General features: G+C 47.2%; 1 protein-coding gene across 1 annotated transcript in view; it reads right to left on the reverse strand.

Moving 5' to 3' along the window:
• WDR33 (WD repeat domain 33) overlaps nt 1–26084 on the reverse strand; it is a 1025118-nt gene that overhangs the window by 265615 nt on the left and 733419 nt on the right. Inside the window, exons 15-16 of the mRNA XM_069213677.1 lie at nt 5073–5222; nt 2552–4807 (exon numbers count right to left, since the gene is read on the reverse strand). Of these exons, the coding sequence (XP_069069778.1) occupies nt 2552–4807; nt 5073–5222 (2406 nt within the window). The remainder of the gene's footprint in view (nt 1–2551; nt 4808–5072; nt 5223–26084) is intronic.

Genomic DNA, 26084 nt, shown 5'->3' on the forward strand with positions numbered 1-26084 from the left:
CTCAGGGCAGCATTTTATCCTGTCCCTAGGCAGCACCTGTGGTCCACTTTAGCGACTGTAGGTCATGCATTATTAGATATACTCATTAGACTACACAATAATACTTTTGCACAAGTTAAGTGGGAGTTGGGTGGAGAATTGACTGACCGTATACCTATTGAGCGAGGGGTGCGTCAAGGGTGCGTACTTGCACCGACATTGCTCTCATTGTATATAAATAATTACGTGAATATGTCCATGATTCCCCAAGGTCAGGTGGATGTTCCATCCCTGTGCTGCTTTTTCCAGTTCATACCCTTCTGCTCTCACAAACTAAGTTTGGGCTTCAAAACTTGCTTAATAAATGTATTGAATTTTGTGACATCCGTGGTCTGGAGATGAATACCTCCAAAAACAAGATAATGGTATTCAAACCCCATAGTTCTTGCAGAGGTGGGTTATAATAATGATTACAAAGAGGTTTAAGGTAACCACCCTCAAATATGTTTCCCCTGCCATCGAAGTTTATAGGGCAAAAGCTCAGGCTGCAGAACTGTATGGGGCAGAAATCTGTGTTATTGTAAATATTCAAGGTTTGATTTAAACAGAAAAAGCTTCTTGAGATCCTTGTTTAGCTTACTACAGTGCACCCCCCATGAGGACTTTATTTTTTGATACAGGCATTAAAAGGGTTTTGTGATACGGTATTGCTGAAACCCCTTTTATACTGGGCTAGGCTGTGGTCCACCCCACAGCTTCATCACTACAGACTGGCAACTGAGGAAGCTTTGAATTAGGATAAAACATCTCCCACCTTGGTCTGAGTATGTTAAATTCTATCTTAACGACCTAGGCCTGAGTGCTTATTGGAGTAATCCTTCTTCAATTAACTCTGGCACCTGGACACTATTAAAAAATGGATTTTGGAAAAGCAACACCATTGGGCACTATCGTATGGCCAAAGCTGGGGCCTTGGTGGATGCTTTCCTATCCGTTAAGCCCACGCCTGTAAAGGAAATTTACGTGGACATGATCCAACCATCCCTGGCTCATATGCTGTTTATTAAATTTAGGATGGATACTCTACAAGTTAATACATTTGCAAACTGTTGAAAAAGTAATTGTTCTATATGGGTAGCATGTGCATTTTGTAACCACATAATTGAGGATGCTGAACATGTGCCATTCTTCTGCCCTGCGTACAACAGACCTAGGCGGATCTGGATTAAGCCACTCTGCATTTGCGTAGGTGTGAGACAATACAAGGAGGCCTATAGAATTCTAGGTCTGACATCAGTCAGCTGTCAGCATTTGGCATTAACAGATACCTATATGCAGAGTGGCTTGTCAGGAAAAAGGCGGGTGCTATGTTCTGAAAACTTTACTTATCATTCTTATGATTTTCTTTTCAAAGTAGGAAAAAGTTGGGTGTTATGCTCTGAAAACTGTATTTTTTATTATTATGAAATATACCCTTGCTGCTATAATTGTTCTTTTATTAGATGTTGAAAATATATGTTTCATTGCTAGTCGTTTTGAGTAGTAATATTAACTGTATAATAGCTTTTTTGCGTGAGTCTTTTTAAAGATGTTTGGTATGGTTCATGGGCTAGCTCCCGAAAGAATTTTGTTTTTTTAATTAAACAAGCACTTGAAATGCAATGGGTCTTGTGTTTGCTTGGGTCAGCGCTGTTAACTTTGTAAATCCCTAACTGGACTTTTCTTGCCAATTAAATATGAAATGAAAAGCAAAACAGTTGACATAAGCGAATTGATTCAAAGCACCACAGCAACCATGAGCATGATTGCGAAACAGACAAAAGGGAAAAGAAGTGCGCTTGCAGTTAAATGTATCGGCAAACGTGCAATTATCCGTGTAACAGGGTCGATGTCCATGGCGGTAACCAAACCGCCCCAAGGAGGGACAACCAAAGAATTTACCACTGATCATAAAGGATTTTTGAAATGCAAGCCAACAAACGAGTGATAGTGATGGGTGTGCACTGGGCGTGGTTAAAACACCACAGACAGATTACAACAGGTCAGAGTGCTTGCACGCACGACCTAAAAATGATTGCTTGAAAATAAACAACATTCTGACCATTTTAGAAATGTTTGCTTGTTTGCTACCACCTACGTGCCTTATTTCAGACAAAACACATTTTAGGAATTTCCCCCACAAACATTGGTGCAATTTCACAAAGTGAATGAAAAGGTTGTGGCCCCACTCTTAGGAATTCTGTAACTACCACAACTATTGTTAAAGTCAAAATGTATGTTACCACTCTAAGTGAACCAGGTATTACACCTCACTTTACTGCTGGATTACAAACGTCAATCAGTACAGCATATCCTACAATAATTATAGTACGTTTATAACTATACTTAATACAGCTACAGCTCATAAAATATATTTTTTTCACAGTGACAGTGACTGGTCATTGATATAATTAGTTGTGTTACGACAACAGCGTACCATATAGGTTTCATGTGATTCGTTACCCATCCCACCCACCCCTGTGATAACTTAGCTTGGAATTCATTCTGTGACAGACTCCATACACAAACGTACCTGGCTGAAATTTGTTCTAGGTCCTTCACCAAGCAGTGCTCCTTTCTGATGTTGGAAAGGTCCAAGATCATGAGATGTCTGTGGCCCTCTCTGTGGATTTAGCAGCACTGGTAACCCTCCATGTGGACCCCCAATTGCTCCTTGGGAACCTGATGGACCCCGTGCATCCTGAGTAGGTCCTATTCCTTGCTGTGGTCCCTTTTGCCCCCTTATCTCCTGGGGTACTCTTATTTCTTGTTGACTTCTTATTTCTTGTGGACTCCTCATGTCTTGTAGCCCTCGCATTTCTTGAGGGTTTCTCACTTCTTGGGGTACCCGCAATTCTGAAAGGGGTTTTGCATCTTGGGGTATTCTCAACTCCTGCTGGCCTCTTGATTCTTGGGATCCTCTCAAATCCAGTGAACCTCTTGTATCTCGTGAACTCCTCAAATCTTGCAGGCCTCTAGCATCTTGGGGACCCCTGAATTCTGAGAGGCTTCTTGCATCTTGAGCACCCCTCAACTCTGGCAGACCTCTTGCTTCTTGAGTGCCATATCCATCTTGGGGTCCCCTCATTTCCTGTAAATCTTGTCCATCTTGTGGGCCCCTTAACTCATGCTGGCCTCTTATATCGTGAGGTCCTTTCATATCCTGTAGGCCTCTAGTATCTAGGGCTCCCCTCACATCCTGTAATCCTCTCATGTTTTGGTGTCCACCAATCACCTGTTGTGCTCTCAAATCTTGGGGCCCTCTCATTTCCTGCAAGCCTCGCACATCTTGTGGTCCAAGGGTCTCCTGAGCGCCTCTTAAATCTTGGGGTCCCCTTATTTCCAGTGGTCCTCTTACATCTTGGTGCGCCCGGATGTCAGAAGATGGTCTCAAGTCTTGACTTCCCCGCATGTCTAGTGAACCCCGCATTTCTTGTTGGCCTCTCAAATCCTGGGGTCCCAGCATTTCTTGGGGGCCTCTTAAATCTAGGGTTCCCCTCATATCAGGTGGGCCCCTCAAATCGCTGGGTGCCCTCACGTCTGATGAACCTCTCACATCTTGTGGTGACCTCACTTCCAGTGGGCCTCTATAATCTTGATTTCCCCTTATATCTGGTGGGCCTCTCAAATCCTGGGGTCCCCTAATATCGTGCTGGCCTCTTAAATCTGGTGGGGCCCTCTTGTCTTGTACATTTCTCATATCTGAAAGCCCACGTATGTCCTGAGTTCTCAAATCTTGGTGTCCCCTCATTTCTTGAAGGCCTCTTATTTCCTGGGATCCTCTCATGTTCTGGGGACCCCTCATCTCTTGGGGCCCATGCATGTCCTGTGGCCCTCTCGTCCCTTGTGATCCCCTCAAGTCTTGAGGGGCCCTAATGTCCTGGGAACCCCGCATGTCCTGAGGTGGCTGCATTTCCTGGGGGTTTCTCATGTCTTGTGGGCCATGTAGCAGCATCGAACCCTGGGCATGAGGTCCTCTTACCTCCTGCACAGGGTGACCAGGCAAAATTGGCTGAGGACATGGTCCCTGTATATCCTGAGGCCCCGAGGGCCCTGGAAAACCTCTTGGAGTCAATCCACGCACCTGACCCTGAGAGCCCTGTAATGCAAGAGGGGAAGGAAGACCTGACATTCCTCTAGGACCTAGACCACTCTGCAAACCTTGGGTGCTAGAGGGAACCGGAGGTCCTAAATGACCTTGTAAAATGGCATTTGACTGGGGATCCATTGGCCCACGTGGCCCAGGGTGTCTCTGCATTCCTTGATGTCCGTGGAAATCCTGAGGCCGAGGCATTCCTTGAGAACCTGGGCCCATGAACAGCTGAGGACCTCCACTACCTTGAAGTGATGGTGGACCCTGAGACCCCATCTGCCCTTGGGGGCCTAGGTGTCCCTGAGGTCTTATGTGTCCCTGGGGTCTTATGTGTCCCGGGGTTCCCATCTGGCCCTGAGGCCCCATCTGCCCCTGAGGCCCCATTGGGCCAGGCGTCCTTAGCACTGGCTGACCCATTTGGTTTGGGGGTACCATATGACGGGGGGGTCCCATAGGGCCAGGGGGGACTGGTGGTATAAACTGTCCTTGAGGTCTGGGAGGCCCCATCTGAGGCATATTCATTGGCATTTGCTGAGGTGGAGGAGGCTGCTGGAATCCTTGAGAGTGTGGCCCCTGTCCTGAAAATGTCTGGGCTCCAAGCACAGGAACGGCTTGAGGTGGAGGCTGCAATGAGGGTGGCTGAGATGGCTGAGTTTGCTCAACCTGCTTCTGAGCTAGTCTCTCAATTTTCAGTTGCTGTAAAAAAAAAAAAAAAGAGAAAGCTTAGTTTGAGAAAATAATGTATAACAGCTCCAAGATATACTACGAAAAATAAAGCAAACTTTTTCCATTAGACCAACCCAGAGACCATCTTACCCAAGTAACAATATAATTTACAACAAATTTAACTTAGCTTATGCATACTTTTGTTACACATGACCCCATAACATTTTGCCTTAACTGGCTTAAGTTGGCTCCTTCTTAAATCCACAAAATGTATGTAACAACAGGGTTGACATACTTCTAGCAGGAGAGGGTTGGTGTACTGCAGGGCTGCCATTTCTTGCTCAATCTCAGCCTGTGTTCTTTTCTTTTCATCAAGGTTAACCTCTTCTTTTCTGGTTACTGGTTCAGATGGAGGTAAGAGGGGAACTTTGTTCTGCATCCAAGCCTGGATTCAACAGAGAAATAAAAACTATTAGGATGCAAAGGAAGAGAGGCTGCTGTAGCTGAATGACGCTACAAAAAAGTATGAAAAAAAATGAGTGTGAAACAAAGACCGAACTGGAGTAGCGGACTGCTTGTTTCAAGACTAGCAGTGTAAGCAAAGAAAGTTTTTACTAGCAATGTTAATGTATTCAAGTAACTGACAACAGAACTGCAGGCGTTTAGGCGGCTCAGTGATTACTACACTAAATTCCAAGGGAATAGAACTGTAAATAGAGATCCTGTTTTATATTTTAGACTGTGAGGAGTCTTCAGTATGTCAGATAAAGTTGGAGCCGAAACAAAAACTGAAGGGCAATCTTCATGATGGACTTAGTACAACAGTTTAGTAATCAGCTTGCAAGACAGATCAATGTGTCTGTATTGCCGACAAGAGGCGATAGATGTGCAATAGTTTTGTGGAGAAGGGCTTGCTGTTTGAGGCATTTCAAATGTCACAGTTTGTATGACAAATACAGCAAATTAGCGGTATCCCCTAATTTCCACAGAATGGTATAATGTCACATATTTAGAATGCTTTTATACCTTGACTGGACTAACACCAGCTCGGACATGTACAATAACATTTGTTAAGTGGGTGACAACTGTTTCACTGCATGCGCAGTACTAGTTAGGACTAGTGCAACGTGACACTGGTGAAAAGATTTGTGATTACACATATAAAAAAGCACTAATTTGATAGAAAAATACTCAGCTTGTAACTCGTTGCAACGGATATATGCACATGCATGCATGGTCAGAGAAAAACAGGTGTAGGGTGGATGCTTTATAACCAAAAGTCTAGGGCACAGGCACTGTTGGAGAGCTGTATGTATGAGAGCTACTGAATAATATTTTGTTAGCTATTGGAGCTAATATTGGGCGAGCTGTCATCTGCCCACATAATGGGAACAGAACAGGGCATGAGCAGAAAAGGGAAAATTGGTCTTATTACTGCATATACCGAACATTAAGGAGATTGGACCATAAAAATTGGTGTGCTTATGTATATTAAGTATCATAATGGCAATATTGGAATTATCACTTCACTTTCTCTTCTTTGCAGGTGGAGTTCACAGTCTCCTCCTCCTCCTCCTCCTCTACTGTTCATTTGGATTTGGTCAGTGCCCATAACCTTGACATTTAGATTTTGTTCATGGTGTTGCAGAAAATGCTCTACCAGTGGTACTTTGGAAATTGATTTGTGGATGTTTCCATAGCTTTCCTGGATGCATGACTTTACCCGTCTTTCCGTACTGCCCACATATATTTTTGCATTTGATTATATAAAGTAGAGGTGTACTGTGGAAGTTAATCAAGTTTTGGATTTTGTGTTTGTAGCCTTTGGTAAAGATACGTTTTTTTTAACTGTGTTCTCTGCCTGTTAGCAGATAGAATAATTGAAGCATGTGTAGAAAGAAGCCTTGCAGGTTATCCAGCAAGGTTTGTGTTTGCTTTCTATGACCTCTTAACACCAACTGAGCAGATCTTTCTTAAGAAGGAACAAAGCTTTGCAATTTATAAAATTACATAGCTTATAACAAAATATATGTGAGCAGTGCAATGAGACAGGTAAAGATAGGCAACCAGCCCTTTCTGCAACGTCCTATACACACAAAATGTTTAATTTCACTGGCACTAAGCAAATCCAAAAGAACAGCAGAGGAAGTGACTGTGAAATCAAACTGCGAAGAAGAGAAAGCAAGTTAATAGCTAGAATCGACAGTTCGTACAGGGTTCAATAAAGAAGCAAAAATCAACTACTGGTTTTATTAACACAGAATAAGAGACAAACCTGGACCAGAGCCACAAACATCTTAAAATGAACAATCACTCTGGCATTAAAGGTTAATATATAAAAAAATACACATCTACAAGGTGATGCCATGACCAGAATACAAATTTACAGAACCAAACCATGGAAAAGGAACTACTCCGCTTCGATATTCATAACCTCCCTCATGTTGTCATCTAATCTCGAACGTTTAGATATATGTTATACAGGGTAAATGTGTCTGGTAGATTTATATGCAAATGTATGGTCGTAATCAAGTAAAGCTACTCATTCTTGACTATGCAGATGACGGACCATGGGAGAAGGAATACGTTACTTATCCTGTAACCATCTGTTTGCCGCATGTACTGCTATAGATTAACATGCTCTGCATGCTCCTGTCATCCAGGGTTGGGTCTGGAGTTGTGCAAATTGTTTTTCTTCAAAGTATTTTGAATCAGAAGGTTTAGTGACAACTCCTCTCAATAATAATACGCTTGGGCATCGACTCAATTGTTAGATTGTTTTCCCGCAGGCAGGTTAGAAGGGTGTAAAGTATGTGTAAGTAAGGCAATGACCATGCTAATTATGTGTAGTGTAATTATTAAATATAAGGAACTGCAAAGGCCAGAGGTGTCTGGGGAGGAAGGTGGGCACATTTGAACCTACAGCACTACATGTCACAAAAAGATCTTTAAAGAGTCAGTAACATATTCCGTTCAATGGCATGTGAGGCTGTAGATACACATGCTCTGCATAGACTGTAAAGCGGTCCCTCAGAGTGGGAGGCTAACCTGTGGGTGTTGCAGTGGTTTCAAAAAGAGTACGTGGCACTGTCTTACCGACACTGGCTTGCTGGCATTCTAAAACATCCACACAGTAATCTTTGGTAAAGATGTGTGGTGTGGACCAAATAGCTGCCTTACATACATCAGCTATGGGGATAGTTCTTAAAAAGCCATGGTCACTCCCATTTTGCGAGTGGAGTGTGCTCTGGGAGAAACAGGTAAAGGTCTCCTGGCCTTAACACAGCAAGCTTGAATACATTTTACTATGCATCTGGCTATGCCTGATTTAGATATAGGGTGGATTTTGTGAAGTAATATAAGTGCGACAAAAAGTTAATAAGCCTTTCTGAAAGTTTTAGTTTTATCAATGTAGATCATAAGTGCTCTTTTTACATCTAATGTATGAACAGCTCCTTCTGCAACAGAAACTGGTCGAGGGTAAAAAAAAAAAATGGCAATTCAATGGATTGGTTGAGGTGAAATTGAGACACTAGCTTTGGTAGGAATTAAGGGTTGGTGCAGAAAACTACTTTGTTGTTATGTATTTGAAAGAATGGTTCTTCTAAGGTTAAAGCCTGGAGCTCACTAACACACCTAAATGAAGTGATGGCGACTAAAAATGCCACCTTTCAAGGAGAAAGTGAAGAGGGCATGAGTGTAGAGGTTCAAATGGGGGACCTATAAGACTGGTAAGAACAATATTAAGGTTTCAGGAAGGTGCTGGGGGACCCTTAAGTGAAATAACTTGAGTCCTTCCATGAAGGCTTTGATAACTGGAATTCTGAACAGAAAAGGGCGCTATTTTGGAGGTAGGCAGCCACTGCAGAGAGATGTAGCCATATGTAAGTGTACATTAAATGTGCCTTTTGTAAGTGAAGTAGGTGCAGACACTGTCTTGCACATTGTGTAGGAAGCTGTCTCTGTATATACTATATCAAACTGAGATATAGTGTGCACAGAGTCCAGGGATTCCCCAGAGGCTAAAGTAGATAATACTAATGCTCTCTTTTGTGGTAGTGTGGTCAATGACTTAACTCCAGACCAATGGTTTTTATGTAGCAAAAGTATCTTTTTTAAATTTATTTTTTGAACCAAAAGATTCAAGTTGCAGGTAAGTACCTAAATAGATTTGTATTTCACACATGTATCAACAGTACTTTCTTTGAAATAGATAAGTTGTACAGTTTTTGAAATATTGGCAATAATCGGTTTAAACTTTTGACACATCCATTTTCAGAAACAGTTCCTGGGGGGAAGAAAAGTTAGATCGATTTGCAGGTAAGTACATCACTTACAGTTCAAGTCTCCAGGGGTTAGGAAGTCCACAGGCTGGGGTTCAAGTTAACACCAAACACCCACCACCAGCAACATGGGGCCGGTCGGGTGCAGAGGTCAAAGGGTAGGCAAAATTAACGTGGGCTCCTATGGAGACTTGGGGCACTCTGATCCGATCTTCAGGCAGGTGAGTACCCGCGTCTTCGGAGGGCAGACCTGGGGGGTTTAGAGGAGCACTTGGGGGGGGGGGGGGGGGGGGGGGGCACAAGTAGGCACTAAACATACACCCTAAGCGGCGTTGGGGCGGCCAGGCGCAGGGTGCAAACAAGATGTCGGGGCTCCAATGATTCTCTATGAGGGGATCCTCTCTAGCTGGTTGGGCCACCTGGACACAGGCCGTGGGCATCAGGTGCAGAGTGGTCAGGACTCCCACATTCGGAGTGGGATTGGAGTCCTTAGTTGTTGTTTCTTCTTTGAACAAGGCCGCTGTGCACAGGAGTTCTTGGTCCTTTCGGGTGCAGGGCAGTCCTCTGTAGCTTGTCAGAGGTCGCCACTCCCGCTGGATTTGTCACTGTGCTTGGGCAGGTTCTTTGAAGCAGGAGACAGGCCAGTAGGGCCGGGGCCAAATCAGTTGTCGTCTTCCTTCTTCTCTGCTGGGGATTCAGCTATGCAGCCCTTCTTCTTGTCAGGTCACCAGGAATCTGGTGAGATGGGTTCAGGGAGGCCCTTAAATCCTGGATTTAGGGGGGTTTCAGGGGTCAGAGGGCAGCAGCCAACAGCTACTGTCCCATGAGGGTGGCGGCACCATCCTTGTGCCCACTCCCTTTGGGGAGTTGGGCACATTCCTATCCCTATAGGTCCCTGTCCTCCAAACCAAGATGGAGGATTCTGTAAGGAGAGGGTCACCTCAGCTCTGGACACCTTAGGGGTGGTCCTGGCTGGGGCGGTCACTCCTGCCTGTTTTCTCTAATTTTTCCGCCGGACTTGCCGCCAAAAGTGGGGCTTGGTCCGGGGGATGGGCATCTCCACTAGGTGGAGTGCCCTGGGGCACTGTAACCCAAGGCTGGAGCCTTTGAGGCTCACCGCCAGGTGTTACAGTTCTTGCAGGGGGAGGTGTGAAGCACCGCCACCCAGGCAGGCTTTGTTTCTGATCACAGAGTGCACAAAGGCACTCACCCCATGTGGTCAGAAACTCATCTGAAAGTGGCAGGCTGGCACAAACCGGTCAGTCCTACACTAGCAGTTGGGCTAACATACAGGGGTATGACTAAGATGCCCTCTGTGTGCATTTTTCAATAAATCCCACATTGCCATCAGTGTGGGTTTATTGTGCTGAAAAGTTTGATACCAAACTCCCCACTATTCAGTGAAGCCATTATAGTGCTGTGGAGTTCGTAATGACAAACACCCAGACCATATACTCAGTATGGCTACACTGCAATTACAATGTCTAAGAATGGACAGACACTGCAGGGGCATATTGCTCATGCAGCTATGCCCTCACCTGTGGTATAGTGCACCCTGCCTTAGGGCTTTAAGGCCTGCTAGAGGGGTGAATTACCTATGCCACAGGCAGTGGATGGTGGGCATGGCACCCTGAGAGGGGTGCCATGTCCAATTTGCCTTTTACTCCCCATCAGCACACACAAGCTGCCAGGCAGTGTGCATGTGCTGAGTGAGGGGTCCCCTAGGGTGGCATAATATATGTTGCAGCCCTTAGAGACCTTCCCTGGCCAGAGCGCCCTTGGTACCATGGGTACCTTTTATAAGGGACGTAACTGTGTGCCAGGGCTGTGCCACTTGTGGAAGCAAAGGTACACTTTTAGGGAAAGAACACTTGTGCTGGGACGTGGTTAGCAGGGTCACAGCACACTTTCAATCAAGGTTGGTATCAAGACTAGGCAAAAAGTGTGTGTGTGTGTGTGGGGGGGGGGGGGGGGGGGGGGGGGTAGCCATGCTACTAGTGGCACTTTCCAACACAAGCTCTTTAAGAAACCTCTTTACAATAGGGAACTTAAAAAGAGAGGGTTGATTAGGCAGGCGCAGAAAGGCTGATAGAGCAGAGAGCCCTTCAGTGTCCCCAGAGATAAACCTTGCTGGGCAAGAGAAAGAATGAAGAGAAGAATATCAGACAGAGAAGCAGAGAGAGGATCTATAGACTTCTTTGTACAATAGCTTAGAAATCTTAGCCAACCGCAGGCATATACTGTTTTTGTGGATGAACGCCTGGCTGCCAACATAACATTACAGATTTCGGGAGGAAGGTCAAAGGCTGTCAACTGCAGCCTTCACTCACCATACATGAAGGCACAGAGTTGACAGGTTCGGGTGGAAGACTTGTCCCATGCTGCTGCGACAGAAGACCCTCCTGAAGGGGCACACTGATCAGAGGATCGATGCTCATTTTCAAAAGCTCGGGACAACAGACTCTTTATGCTCAGTTCAGAGCCACAATGATTACTTGGGCCCAGTTGTTCTTGACCTGGAGAACTCTGGGCAGGAGTGGTATGGGCAGAAAGGCATACAGGAGGCCTGAGCTCCACTCGCGATGAAATGCGGCACTGAGTGAGTGCCGCCTTGCAAACTCCAACGCACAATACTGCTGACACTGTGCGTTCTCTTCAGAGGCAAATCGATCTAACCAAGGCTCTTCCCACTGCTGAAAGAGACCTTGTACCACCTCCGGATGGAGATGCCACTCCTGATCCGCTAGGCATCGATGGCTGAGTTTATCTGCCCTGGCGTTCAGAGAACCTGCCAGGTGTTGAACCACCAGGGTTATGCCCTACTGTTCCAGCCATGTCCAGAGACGCAGGGCCTCTTGACAAAGAGTCGAAGACCACACCGTGCCCTGCTTCTTGCAGTACCACATGGCAGTGGTGTCGTCCATGAACACCTGCACTATCTTCCCCTTGACACAGGGAAGAAATGCCTTCAATGCTCGTCGGATCGCCCTGGGCTCTAACATGTAGATGTGGCGTTTGTATTATGCCTGAGACCGGAGTACTCATCACCATCCCTCCCAGATGATTGCCCCATCCCAGGAGTGACACGTCAGGCACTACTGTAAGGTCTGGTTGGGGAAGGGAGAGGAGCCTGTGTCTGACCCAATCGCGGTTCATTAACCACCACTGCTGGTCTTTCACAGTTCTCTCCGAGATCTGGACCATGTAAGAAAGATTTCCCTGATGCTGCATCCACTGGAACTTCAGGTCCCACTGTACAGCCTGCATCTGCCGTCTGGAATACTTCACCAGCAGGATGCAGGCGGCCATGAGGCCCAGTAGCCTCAGAGTCAGTCTCACACAAATCCAGGATACAGGCCAAAACATTGGTATTAGAGCCTGAATATTCTGGACTCACTTCTCGGGAGGATATGCCCAAAACAGCACTATGTCTAGAAGAGCTCCTATGAAAGAGTGTCTGAGAAGGAGTGAAGTGTGACTTCGGCATGTTTAAAGTGAACCACAACCAATGCAGGAGGTTTGTCGTAGTCTGGAGGTGGGAGACGGCAGCCTGGGTTGAGCCTGCCTTCAGCAGTAGGGGAAGACTGAAATCACTGACCCGCGCAGATGAGTTGTGACCACTGCCATCATCTTCATGAACACCAGAAGGGTGCTGGTAAAGCCAACTGGCAGAAGGGTGAACTGAAAGTGTTTTTTGGCCTACACTGAACCACAGGTAAAACCTGCGGGCCGGCAGAATGGGGATATTAAAATATGCATCTTGCAAGTCCTGCGCTACCAACCAGTCTTCTAGGTCTAGGGAAGACAAGACCTGAGCCAATGTGAGCATCTTGAATTCTCCTTTTTGAGGAAGAAATTTATGGTTCTTAGGTCTAGAATAGGGCAAAGACCCTTCTTTTTACGCACCAGAAAGCGGTAACAACAATCTCTGAATACTTCTGACATTGGGAGCCTTTCTATGGCTCTCTTGGCCAAGAGAGCCGTAACTTCCTCTTGGAGCAGACCATCTGAATGTTTGTGGAATAGGAGGTAAGGACTGAAAAGGCAGGGCCATAGCCCTGTACCCATGCCTCTGATATTCCAGACCTCCAGTGGAGGAGATGATGGTGTATTCACCCTCCAACTGGGCAATCATGGTCCTGTAGATTCAAATTAAAATAGCTGCCAGGGGCTCTGTGATTGACGACTTCTGGCCTGCAGACCCTCTAGGTCAGAAGACACCTCGCCTACAACCTTGTGAACCCTGGGTTGGTTGGCAAGATGGTGGCTGGCGTAGAGCCCCACCCCTTCTGTAGCCACGAAGGGGCGAAAGGCATACGGTAGATGAGGGGTCACCAAGTGGCCCAAGAACTTGGCCATGGCCGAAAGCCCTTAAAGAGCTCCAGGGCCGAGTCTGCCTTCTTGCCAAACAAGCGAGTGCCATGGAAGGGTATGTCCATCAGATCTGCTTTGACATCTTGTAGGAAGTTGGCTCTGTATATACTATTTCAAAGTAAGAAATAGTGTGCACAGAGTTCAAGGGTTCCCCTTAGAGGTAAGATAGTGGCAAAATTAGATAATTCTAATGCTCTATTTTGTGGTAGTGTGGTCGAGCAGTAGGCTTATCAGAGGGTAGTGTTAAGCATTTGTTGTACACACACAGGCAATAAATGAGGAACACACACTCAAACACTTAACTCCAGGCCAATAGTTTTTTTTTTAAATAGAAAAATATATTTTCTTAATTTATTTTTAGAACCACAAGTTCAAGATTTGAAGTAAATACATAAAATACAAGGTACTCCACATAGGAACATTAGGAACTTTAAATTAGAGCAATAACATACAGTTTTTGTTAAAATAGCAATAAGCTATTTTAAAAGTGGACACAGTGAAAAAAAATCAACATTTCCTGAGGGAAGTAAGTAATGGTTAGATTGTGAGGTAAGTAAGACACTTACAAGTCTCAGTTCCTGGGCATAGGCAGCCCACCGTTGGGGGTTCAAGGCAACCCCAAAGTTACCACACCAGCAGCTCAGGGCCGGTCAGGTGCAGAGGTCAAAGAGGTGCCCAAAACATAGGCACCTATGGAGAACAGGGGTGCTCTGGTTCCAGTCTGCCAGCAGGTAAGTACCTACGTCCTGGGGGTGGCAGAACAGGGGGGTTTTGTAGAGCACGGGGGGGGGGGGGGGACAAAAGTATGCACACAAAACACACCCTCAGTGGCACAGGGGCAGCCGGATGCAGTGTGCAAAGCAGGTGTCGGGTTTTAGATAGGTTTCAATGGAGGGACCTGGGGTCACTCTAGCGGTGCAGGCAGGCACAGGGGGGGCTTCTCGGGACAGCCACCACCTGGGCTAGGCAGAGGGTCGCCTGGGGGTCACTCCTGCACTGAGGTTCAGTTCCTTCAGGTCCTGGGGGCTGCGGGTGCAGTGCTTGGTCCAGGTGTCGGGTCCCTTGTCACAGGCAGTCATGGTCAGGGGGAGCCTCTGGATTCTCTCTGCAGGCGTCGCTGGGAGGTCAAGGGGAGTTGTCTCTGGCTACTCAAGCGGTTACAGTCGCCGGGGAGTCCTCCCTGTGGTGTTGGTTCTCTGGATCTCGAGCCGGGGGCGTCGGGTGCAGTGTGTGAAGGCGCACGCTTCCGGTGGGAAGAGTGAGTCCTTTAAAAGTTGCTTCTTTGTTGCAAAGATGTTCCTGTTGTTGAGCAGAGCAGCTGCTCACTGGAGTTTCTTGGTCCTGGGGGTCAGGGCAGTCCTCTGAGGCTTCAGAGGTCGCTGGTCCCTGTTGGATGCGTCGCTAGTTGAGGGTTTTTGACTCAGGAGACAGGCCGGTACGGCTGGGGCCAAAGCAGTTGTCGTCCATCGCCTCTGCAGGCTTGTAGGTCAGCAGTCCTTCTTTAGTTCAGGTTGCAAGAATCTGATTTCCTGGGTTAAGGGGTGCCCCTAAATACTAAATTAAGGGGTGTGTTTAGGTCAGGAGGCAGTAGCCAATGGCTACTGTCCTGGAGGGTGGCTACACCCTCTTTGTGCCTCCTCCCTGTGGGGAGGGGGGCAGATCCCTAATCCTATTGGAGGAATCCTCCATAACTAAGATGGAGGATTTCTAAAGGCAGGGGTCACCTCAGCTCAGGGCACCTTAGGGGCTGTCCTGACTGGTGGGTGACTCCACTTTGTTTTTCTAATTATCTCCTCCAGCCTTGCCGCCATAAGTGAGGGCAGTGGCCGGAGGGGCTGGCATCTCCACTAGCTGGGATGCCCTGGGGCGCTGTAACAAAGGGGGTGAGCCTTTGAGTCTCACTGTCAGGTGTTAACAGTTCCTGCTGGGGGACGTGTGAAGCACCTACACCCAGTGCAGGCTTTGTTCCTGGCCACAGAGTGACAAAGGCACTCTCCCCATGTGGCCAGCAACTCGTCTGGTTGTGGCAGGCTGGCAGAAACTGGTCAGCCCCACACTAGAAGTCGGATTGGTATTCAGAGGGCATCTCTAAGATGCCCTCTGGGTGCATGTTACAATAAATTGCACACTATCATCAGTGTGCATTTATTCTGCTGAGAAGTTTGATATCAAACTTCCCAGATTTCAGTGTAGCCATCATGGAACAGAGGAGTTCGTGTTTGACAAAATCCCAGACCATATACTCTTATGGCTACCCTGCACTTAAAATGTCTAAGGTTTTGCTTAGACACTGTAGGCTCACCTGTGGTATAGTGCACCCTGCATTAGGGCTGTAAGGGCTGCTAGAGGGGTGACCTACCTATGTCACAGGCAATGTGAGGTTGGCATGGCACTCTGAGGGGAGTGTCATGTCGACTTAGTCATTTTCTCCCCACCAGCACACACAAGCTGTAAGGCAGTGTGCATTTGCTGAGTGAGGGGTCCCCAGGGTGGCATAAGACATACTGTAGCCCTTAGAGACCATCCCTGGCATCAGGGCCCTTGGTACCAATTACAAGGAACTTACCTGAGTGCCAGGGCTGTGCCAATTGTGGAAGCAAAGCAAAGGCAAAAAGTCAGGGGGTAACCATGCCAAGGAGGCATTTCCTTACACATCTGCTTTGACATCCCCCGAAAAAACAAATGTCCTCACCCAGGTGTGGTGTCGTTAGGCCACTGTCGATGCAACCGCTCTGCCCAGTGAGTCAGTCGTATCTAAGCCACACAGGGTGGTGAACTTAGTATTTCCCATCTTTCACTGCTTGGGAGAGTATGGCCTCGGCCTCCTCCAGGACCTGAGGTAGCACTTGCACAACTATGTCCCAGATGGTACAGGTGAAACGGCCCAATAAGCCTGAGGTTTTGACCAACATCAGTGCCAGGCTGGTGGAAGAAAAGAACTTCTTCCCAAGGTGGTCCAGCCTCTTCGATTCCCTATCCAGAAGGGAAGAAGGCAATGCACTGTGGAGCATAGAGGCTTGGACTACCAAGGTCTCAGGGGTGGGATGTGCCCTGAGAAAGCTAGGATCACCTGAAGTTGGCTGATGGCAGCGGGCAATCATCCTATTTACAGGAGCCTCTGTGCTCTGCTTGGACCAAGTTCCCAGCAGGATGTCTGTAAGTGCTTTGTTGAAGGCCAAAAGGGGTTCAGATGTAGAAGCCCCAGGCTGAACCACTTCTGTCAAGATGTCTATCTTGAAAGCCAGAGGGCAGTACGAGGTCAAGGACCTGCACTGCCCTATGCATCACCAGTGCTTAGGATGCCCCCCTCCGGAGCCATTGTAGTGGGAGAGAGCAAGCAGTTTCTGGTGGTGTATCCATACCACTGGCAACTCCTTGCTCCTTAAAACAGTCTGAGGATCTTTCCAAAACGGGCTCTAAAGGGTCCACTCTTTATACCATCTCTGGATGCGAAAAATAAGGCTCAGGCAATGATCTGCCACTTGTGGGCTTCAGTGTCGCCAGAATTGGTGTTGTGCAACGCTGTTCCGGTGAGAATGGGGCTGGTGCCTCCGGTGGGTGTCGGAAGCATTAGCGTTGTGATTGGAGCCGGAGAAAGTTGCCTGGGTATGACGGGCACTGGTCCGTATCCAGACTCTAATCCCTGCGACTCCGCTGGAGCCAAGGCCGAAGCTGTCAGCGTGGATCAGTTTGAAGGCTCATCCAACCCTGAAGGTACGCCAGAGGCGTCAGCCCACTCAAATACATGGCACATGGTCTTGTAGAACTCCTTTATTGGAGCAGCTGTTGATCTGGCTCTTGGAAACTGTGGGTCGCGTGGAGTTGAACTGGCTAACAGCTCCGCAAAACTGGGCGAGGAACGCTGACAGACCAGGTGAAGACGAAGTTCACTTGGATGTCTTGTTCCTCTGTGTAGGAACTTGTTTTCAGTTCCGAGGCCGGATGTTTCGGTATCGAAACCTTTTCGGCTGCTTTTTTCGGTTCAGACAACACTTTTTTGCTCTTCGGCGACTTGTTTCGGTGCCTAGATTGCCCTGACACGGTGTCTCGGGTCGAGTCTGCTCTGTGCCGGTATCTCGACCGGAGTCGGATGACTTCGACACATGCATGCCCTTTTTCGGTGCCGATGCTCGGTCACCTATTTTTTGGGTTAAGCCGTGGCCTGCCGGCGGTGGCATCCCCTGGGCTTTACTGGTTGTGTGTATCGACGTCTTACTCACGGTTTTCAGCGTCTGTTCAGGATCAACCTCTTCCGAGTCCGAATCCTTGATGGAGAAGGCTTCCTCTTCTTCCTCCATGTGTTTTTGTCCTGTCGGCACCGACGCCATCTGTAGTCTTCTTGCTCTTCGGTCCCTTAAGGTCTTCCTGGACCGAAACGCTCGACAGGCCTCACAGGTATCCTCTTTGTGTTCTGGAGACAAACACAAATTACAGACCAAATGCTGATCTGTATAAGGATACTTGTTGTGACATTCGGGGCAGAAGCGGAATGGGGTCCGTTCCATTAGCCTTGAAGACGCACGTGGTCGGGCCGACCAGGCCCCGCCGGGGAATCGAAAACCCCGAAGGGCCGCCGGAGCTTTTCCTAATTCGGTGTTGATCTGTTGTAACTAACCCGATACCGAACGCAAACAATACCGTCAAATTTTCCGAGATTTTCACCAACTTTCCGAACCGAAACGCGGAGCGAAAAGGAACACGTCCGAACCCGATGGCGGAAAGAAAACAATCTAAGATGGAGTCGACGCCCATGCGCAATGGAGCCGAAAGGGGAGGAGTCCCTCGATCTCGTGACTCGAAAAGACTTCTTCGTAGAAAAACAACTTGTAACACTCCGAGCCCAACACTAGATGGCGGGATGTGCAAAGCATGTGTATCTGCAGCTACACACATGCCATCGAACATATATATATATATATATATATATATATATATATATATATATATATATATATATATATATATGGAAAATGTCACTTACCCAGTGTACATCTGTTCGTGGCATGAGACGCTGCAGATTCACATGCTGTGCATTATCCTGCCATCTAGTGTTGGGCTCCGAGTGTTACAAAGTTGTTTTTCTTCGAAGAAGTCTTTTCGAGTCACGAGACCGAGGGACTCCTTCCTTTTGGCTCCATTGCGCATGGGCGTCGACTCCATCTTAGATTGTTTTCCCCGCAGAGGGTGAGGTAGGAGTTGTGTATATAGTAAAGTGCCCATGCAATGGAGTGTGCATGTATGTACATAATGTGTATAAAAATAGTATATATTTACAAATTTACAAATGTACAAGTTTCATCAACTTATAACAGCTACAGGCTCCCGGGGAGGCGGGAGGGCGCATGTGAATCTGCAGCGTCTCATGCCACGAACAGATATACACTGGGTAAGTGACATTTTCCGTTCAATGGCATGTGTAGCTGCAGATACACATGCTGTGCATAGATTATTAAGCAGTTATCTCCCCAAAAGCGGTGGCTTAGCCTGTAGGAGTTGAAGTTGTCTGAAATAATGTTCGTAATACAGCCTGTCCTACTGTGACTTGTTGTGTTAACACATCTACACAGTAATGTTTTGTGAATGTATGAGGCATAGACCATGTGGCTGCCTTACAGATTTCTGTCATAGGTATATTTCATAGAAAGGCCATTGTGGCGCCTTTCTTCCTAGTGGAGTGCGCCTTTGGCGTAATAGGTAGATCTCTTTTTGCTTTAATATAGCAGGTCTAAATACATTTCACTATCGCTCTGGCAATGCCTTGTTTGGATATTGGATTTCCTGCATGAGGTTTTTGGAAGGCTACAAACAATTGTTTTGTCTTGCGAAATTGTTTTGTTCTATCAATGTAATACATTAGTGCTCTTTTGATGTCTAACGTATGTAATTGTAAGGCTCTTTCGGCTACTGAGTCTGGTTGTGGAAAAAAGACTGGGAGTTCCACTGTTTGGTTTAGGTGGAATGGCGATATAACTTTTGGTAAGAATTTTGGATTTGTACGGAGAACCACTTTATGTTTATGTATTTGTATAAAGGGTTCTTGTATAGTAAATGCTTGTATTTCACTTACTCTTTTAAGAGATGTGATAGCTATTAGGAAGGCTACTTTCCAGGTTAAGTATTGCATCTCACAAGAGTGCATGGGTTCAAATGGTGGACCCATGAGTCGTGTTAATACAATATTGAGGTTCCACGAGGGAGCTGTGGTGTTCTCGGGGGTATGATTCTTTTTAAACCCTCCATAAATGCTTTGAGGACTGGGATTCTAAAGAGTGATGTTGAATGTGTAACCTGCAGATAGGCAGATATTGCTGTGAGATGTATTTTAATAGAAGAAAATGCGAGTTTAGATTTTTGTAAGTGTAATAAGTAACTTACAATGTCTTTGGCGGAAGCATGTAGTGGTTGAATTTGATTATTATGGCAGTAATAAATCTTTTCCATTTCTTTGCGTAACAATGTCTTGTAGTAGCTTTTCTAGCTTGTTTAATGACCTCCATACATTCTTGTGTAAGATTTAAATGTCCAAATTTTAAGACTTCAGGAGCCAGATTGCTAGATTGAGCGATGCTGGGTTCGGGTGTCTGATCTGTTGTTTGTGTTGAGTTAACAGATCTGGTCTGTTTGGTAGTTTGAGGTACTACTGACAGGTCTAGTAGTGTTGTGTACCACGGTTGGCGAGCCCAGGTTGGTGCTATTAGTATTAGTTTGAGTCTGTTTTGACTCAATTTGTTTATTAGATAAGGAAGGAGTGGGAGAGGGGGAAAAGCGTAAGCAAATATCCCTGACCAACTCATCCATAACGCATTGCCCTTGGACTGAGGGTGCAGATACCTGGACGCAAAGTTTTGGCATTTTGCGTTCTCTTTTGATGCGAATAGGTCTATTTGTGGTGTTCCCCAGCGTCGAAAGTAAGTTTGTAGTATCTGGGGATGAATTTCCCATTCGTGTGTTTGTTGGTGAGTTCGACTGAGATTGTCGGCCAACTGGTTTTGAATCAATGGGATGTATTGTGCTATTAGGCGAATGTGATTGTGAATCGCCCAATGCCAAATCTTTTGTGCTAAGAGACACAGTTGTGATGAGTGTGTCCCTCCTTGTTTGTTTAGATAATACATTGTTGTCATGTTGTCTGTTTTGACAAGAATGTGTTTGTGGGCTATCAGCGGTTGAAATGCTTTCAATGCTAGAAACACTGCTAACAGTTCTAAATGATTGATATGCAGTTGCTTTTGTTGAACGTCCCATTGTCCCTGTATACTGTGCTGTTTGAGGTGTGCTCCCCATCCTATCATGGAAGGATCTGTTGTGATTACGTATTGAGGCACTGGGTCTTGGAATGGCCGCCCTTGATTTAAATTTATAGGATTCCACCATTGTAGTGAGAGGTGTGTTTGGCGGTCTATCAACACTAGATCCTGAAGTTGACCCTGTGCTTGTGTCCATTGTGTTGCTAGGCACTGTTGTAAGGGCTGCATGTGTAGTCCTGCGTTTGGGACAATGGCTATGCATGAAGACATCATGCCTAAAAGTTTCATTACAAACCTCACTTGATAGTGTTGGTTTGGGTACATGTTTGATATCACATTTTGGAAGGCTTGTACCCTTTGTGGACTTGGAGTGGCAATCCCCTTTTGTGTGTTGATTGCTGCTCTTAAGTATTGTTGTATTTGACATGGTTGTAGATGTAATTTTTGGTAGTTTATAAAGAACCCTAGTTTGTGAAGGCTTTCTATGACGTATTTTGTGTGTAGAATACACTGTTGCTGAGTGCTGGTTTTTATTAACCAATCGTCTAAGTAAGGGAATACGTGCATGTTCTGCCTTCTGATGTGAGCGGCTACTACTGCAAGGCATTTTGTGAATACCCTTGGGGCTATTGTGATGCCGAATGGTAACACTTTGAATTGGTAATGCACGCCTTGGATTACAAACCTCAAGTATTTCCTGTGGGAAGGATGTATGGGTATGTGGAAGTATGCATCTTTGAGGTCTAATGTTGACATGTAGTCCTGTTTGAGCAAGGGAATCACGTCTTGAAGTGTCACCATGTGAAAGTGATCTGATTTGATGTAAAGATCCAGTGTTCTGAGGACTAATATGGGTCTCAGTGTTTTGTCCTTTTTTGGAATTAGGAAATACAGGGAGTAAACACCTGTTCCTTTTTGCTGGTTGGGTACTAGTTCTATCGCTTCTTTTTGTGACAATGCTTGGACTTCTAGTTGCAACAGATCTAAGTGTTGTTTGGACATGTTGTATGCTCTCAGAGGCACATCTGGTAGCAAATGTGGGAATTCTATGCAATAGCCATGTTGGACAATGGCTAGGACCCATGTGTCTGTAGTTATGTGTTCCCAGTTGTGGTAATAATTTGTAAGTCTCCCCCCCACTGGTGTTGTGTGGTGGGGGTTTGTGACATTGAAGTCACTGTTTGGTTTGTGGGGTTTTTGGGCTCTGGAATTTTCCTCTTATTTTAGGGAACTGTCCACCCCTATATTGCCCTCGAAAACCTCCTCTCTGATATTTGCCCTGATATGTGGGTCTGACTTGTGAGGTGGAAGGCTCTGTGGTTTGGGCCCGAAACCCCCCTCTGAAGTGCAGCTTCCTAAAAGTGCCTCTGCTCTGTGAGGAGTAGAGCGTGCCCATGGCTTTGGCCGTGTCCATGTCTTTCTTCAGTTTTTCTATCGCAGTATCCACCTCCGGCCCAAACAATTGTTGTTCATTGAAAGGCATATTCAGCACAACTTGCTGGATTTCTGGCTTAAATCCGGAGGTTCGTAACCATGCGTGTCTACGGATGGTTACTGCTGTGTTCACTGTCCTGGCCGCAGTGTCTGCTGAGTCCGTAGCCGACCTTATTTGGTGATTGTAGGGGAGGTAAGTGTTTGTTAGATTTGCAGGTAAGTAAACCACCTACAGGGTTCAAAGTTGGGTCCAAGGTAGCCCACCGTTGGGGGTTCAGAGCAACCCCAAAGTTACCACACCAGAAGCTCAGGGCCGGTCAGGTGCAGAGGTCAAAGTGGTGCCCAAAACGCATAGGCTTCAATGGAGAAGGGGGTGCCCCGGTTCCAGTCTGCCAGCAGGTAAGTACCCGCGTCTTGGGAGGGCAGACCAGGGGGGTTTTGTAGGGCACTGGGGACACAAGTCAGCACAAAAAGTACACCCTCAGCGGCACAGGGGCGGCCGGGTGCAGTGTGCAAACAGGCGTCGGGTTAGCAATAGGTTTCAATGGGAGACCAAGGGGTCTCTTCAGCGATTCAGGCAGGCAAGGGGGGGCTCCTCGCGGTGGCCACCACCTGGGCAAGGGAGAGGGCCACCTGGGGGTCGCTCCTGCACTGGAGGTCGGATCCTTCAGGTCCTGGGGGCTGCGGGTGCAGTGTCTTTACCAGGCGTCGGGTCTTTGAAGCAGGCAGTCGTGGTCAGGGGGAGCCTCGGGATTCCCTCTGCAGACGTCGCTGTGGGGGGTCAGGGGGGTCAACTCTGGCTACTCACGGTCTCGCAGTCGCCGGGGAGTCCTCCCTGTAGTGTTTGTTCTCCACAAGTCGAGCGGGGGCGTCGGGTGAAGAGTGCAAAGTCTCAAGCTTCCGGCGGGAAACGCGTGTTTCTTTGTTGCAAAGTTGCAGTCTTTGTGGAGCAGAGCCGCTGTCCTCTGGAGTTCTTGTTCCTTCTAGATGCAGGGTAGTCCTCTGAGGCTTCAGAGGTCGCTGGACCCTGTGGAACACGTCGCTGGAGCAGTTCTTTAGAAGTGGGGAGACAGGCCGGTAGAGCTGGGGCCAAAGCAGTTGGTGTCTCAGTCTTCTCTGCAGGTTTTCAGCTCAGCAGTCCTTCTTCGTCTTAGGTTGCAGGAATCTATCTCGCTGTGTTCTGGGAGCCCCTAAATACTCGATTTAGGGGTGTGTTTAGGTCTGGGGGGTTAGTAGGCAATGGCTACTAGCCCTGAGGGTGGCTACAATCTCTTTGTGCCTCCTCCCTGAGGGGCGGGGAGCACATCCCTATCCCTATTGGGGGAATCCTCCATCTGCAAGATGGAGGATTTCTAAAAGTCAGAGTCACCTCAGCTCAGGACACCTTAGGGGCTGTCCTGACTGGCCAGTGACTACTCCTTGTTTTTCTCATTATCTCCTCGGGCCTTGCCGCCAAAAGTGGGGCCGTGGCCGGAGGGGGTGGGCAACTCCACTAGCTGGAGTGCCCTGGGGGGCTGTAACAAAGGGGGTGAGCCTTTGAGGCTCACCGCCAGGTGTTACAGTGCCTGCAGGGGGAGGTGAGAAGCACCTCCACCCAGTACAGGCTTTGTTACTAGCCACAGAGTGACAAAGGCACTCTTCCCCCTGTGGCCAGCAACATGGCTGGTGTGTGGCAGGCTGCTAAAACCAGTCAGCCCACATTGGTAGTCGGTTAAGGTTTCAGGGGGCATCTCTAAGATGTCCTCTGGGGTGTATTTTACAATAAAATGTACACTGGCATCAGTGTGCATTTATTGTGCTGAGAAGTTTGATACCAAACTTCACAGTTTTCAGTGTAGCCATTATGTTGCTGTGGAGTTCGTGCATGACAGACTCCCAGACCATATACTCTTATGGCTACCCTGCACTTACAATGTCTAAGGTTTTGCTTAGACACTGTAGGGGCATAGTGCTCATGCACTTATGCCCTCACCTATGGTATAGTGCACCCTGCCTTAGGGCTGTAAGGCCTGCTAGAGGGGTGACATCTATACCTATAGGCAGTGTGAGGTTGGCATGGCACCCTGAGGGGAGTGCCATGTCGACTTAGTCATTTTCTCCCCACCAGCACACACAAGCTGGCAAGCAGTGTGTCTGTGCTGAGTGAAGGGTCCCCAGGGTGGCTTAAGATATGCTGCAGCCCTTAGAGACCTTCCCTGGCATCAGGGCCCTTGGTACCAGAGGTACCAGTTACAAGGGACTTACCAGGATGCCAGGGTGTGCCAACTGTGGAAACAAAAGTACAGGTTAGGGAAAGAACACTGGTGCTGGGGCCAGGTTAGCAGGCCTCAGCACACTTTCAAATCATAACTTGGCATCAGCAAAGGCAAAACGTCAGAGGGTAACCATGCCAAGGAGGCATTTCCTTACAGTGATAGCTATTAGGAAGGCTACTTTCCAAGTATTGCATCTCACAAGAGTGCATGGGTTCAAATGGTGGTCCCATGAGTCGTGTTAATACAATATTGAGGTTCCACGAGGGGACTGGTGGTGTTCTCGGGGTATGATTCTTTTTAAACCCTCCATAAATGCTTTGATGACTGTGATTCTAAGAAGTGATGTTGAATGTGTAATCTGCAGTGTAGGAAGTTGGCTCTGTATGTACTATTTCAAAGTAAGAAATAGCATGCACAGAGTCCAAGGGTTCCCCTTAGAGGTAAGATAGTGGCAAAAAGAGATAATTCTAATGCTCTATTTTGTGGTAGTGTGGTCGAGCAGTAGGCTTATCAGAGGGTAGTGTTAAGCATTTGTTGTACACACACAAGCAATAAATGGGGAACACACACTCAAAGACAATTCCAGGCCAATAGGTTTTTGTACAGAAAAATATATTTTCTGCCGTGTCTGCTGAGTCCATAACCGGCCTTATTTGGTTTTTAGAAATAGTTTGACCTTCCTCAACAACCTGTTGGGCACGTTTTCGGTACTCTTTGGGAAGGTGCTGAATGAGATGTTGCATTTCATCCCAATGTGCCCTGTCGTATCGAGCTAGTAGAGTCTGAGAATTGGCAATCCGCCATTGATTGACAAGGTGTTAAACAAAAAGTCGTCCTCTATGGGCTCTGCATGCATTGCTATATTATAGAACGTAACTGCCCTTGAAACCACCTGCATATATGCAGTGCTGTCCTCAGGTGGTGACGGCCTTGCCTGGTAGCAATCGGGACTATTGTCTGAGACCGGTGCATCATACAAGTCCCATGCATCCGGGTCATCTTGTGTCATCCCCGTGTGTGTCGGCGACTGCATCATTGGGGGTGTTGCTACCGGGGACAGGTGTGGCGAATGCAATGGAGATTGCTGTGGCGAGAACCTTGGTGGTGTTTTGTCTTTAGCCACTTTCGCTTTTGGCTGCATTTCCTTCTCCTGGAATGCTAGCTTTCGCTTGATTTTTATTGGAGGAAGAGTTTGGATTTTCCCCGTGTCCTTCTGTATGTGCAGCCTCCTCTGGGTATGGTCTGGCTCTCCCATGCCCAGTTCTTGTTCAAATCTGTGCCCTTGCAACTGACTTGAAAGGCATTGCTCTTCTGTATAGGAGCCTGGTTTCGGTTCAGAGGCTGCATGTTTCGGCACCGAAGCTTTTTGTACAGTCTTTTTCGACTCCAAGGAAACCTTCTTGACTTTAGGGGTGCCGAACTCTCGGTGCCGAGATGGTTCGGAGCCGGTATCTCGACCGGAGTCGGAAGTCTTCGGCTCCTGGGAGGCCTTTTTCGGTGCCGATGTTTGGTCACTGTGTTTTCGGGTTAAGCCATGGCATCCCCTTGGCCTTTATTATTTTTGAGTGAGTCTTTGCCTAGGCTGGTTTACTCACAGTTTGTTGCTGCGTCTTCGGCTGCTCACTTTCGGACTCGTCCGAGTCTCGAATGGAGAATCTCTTCTCTTCCTCGACCTGCTTGGCCGGTGTCGACGCCATCTGGAGTCTTCGAGCTC

Source organism: Pleurodeles waltl, chromosome 11 (assembly GCF_031143425.1).
Source record: "Pleurodeles waltl isolate 20211129_DDA chromosome 11, aPleWal1.hap1.20221129, whole genome shotgun sequence".
Taxonomy (NCBI): Eukaryota; Metazoa; Chordata; class Amphibia; order Caudata; family Salamandridae; genus Pleurodeles; species Pleurodeles waltl.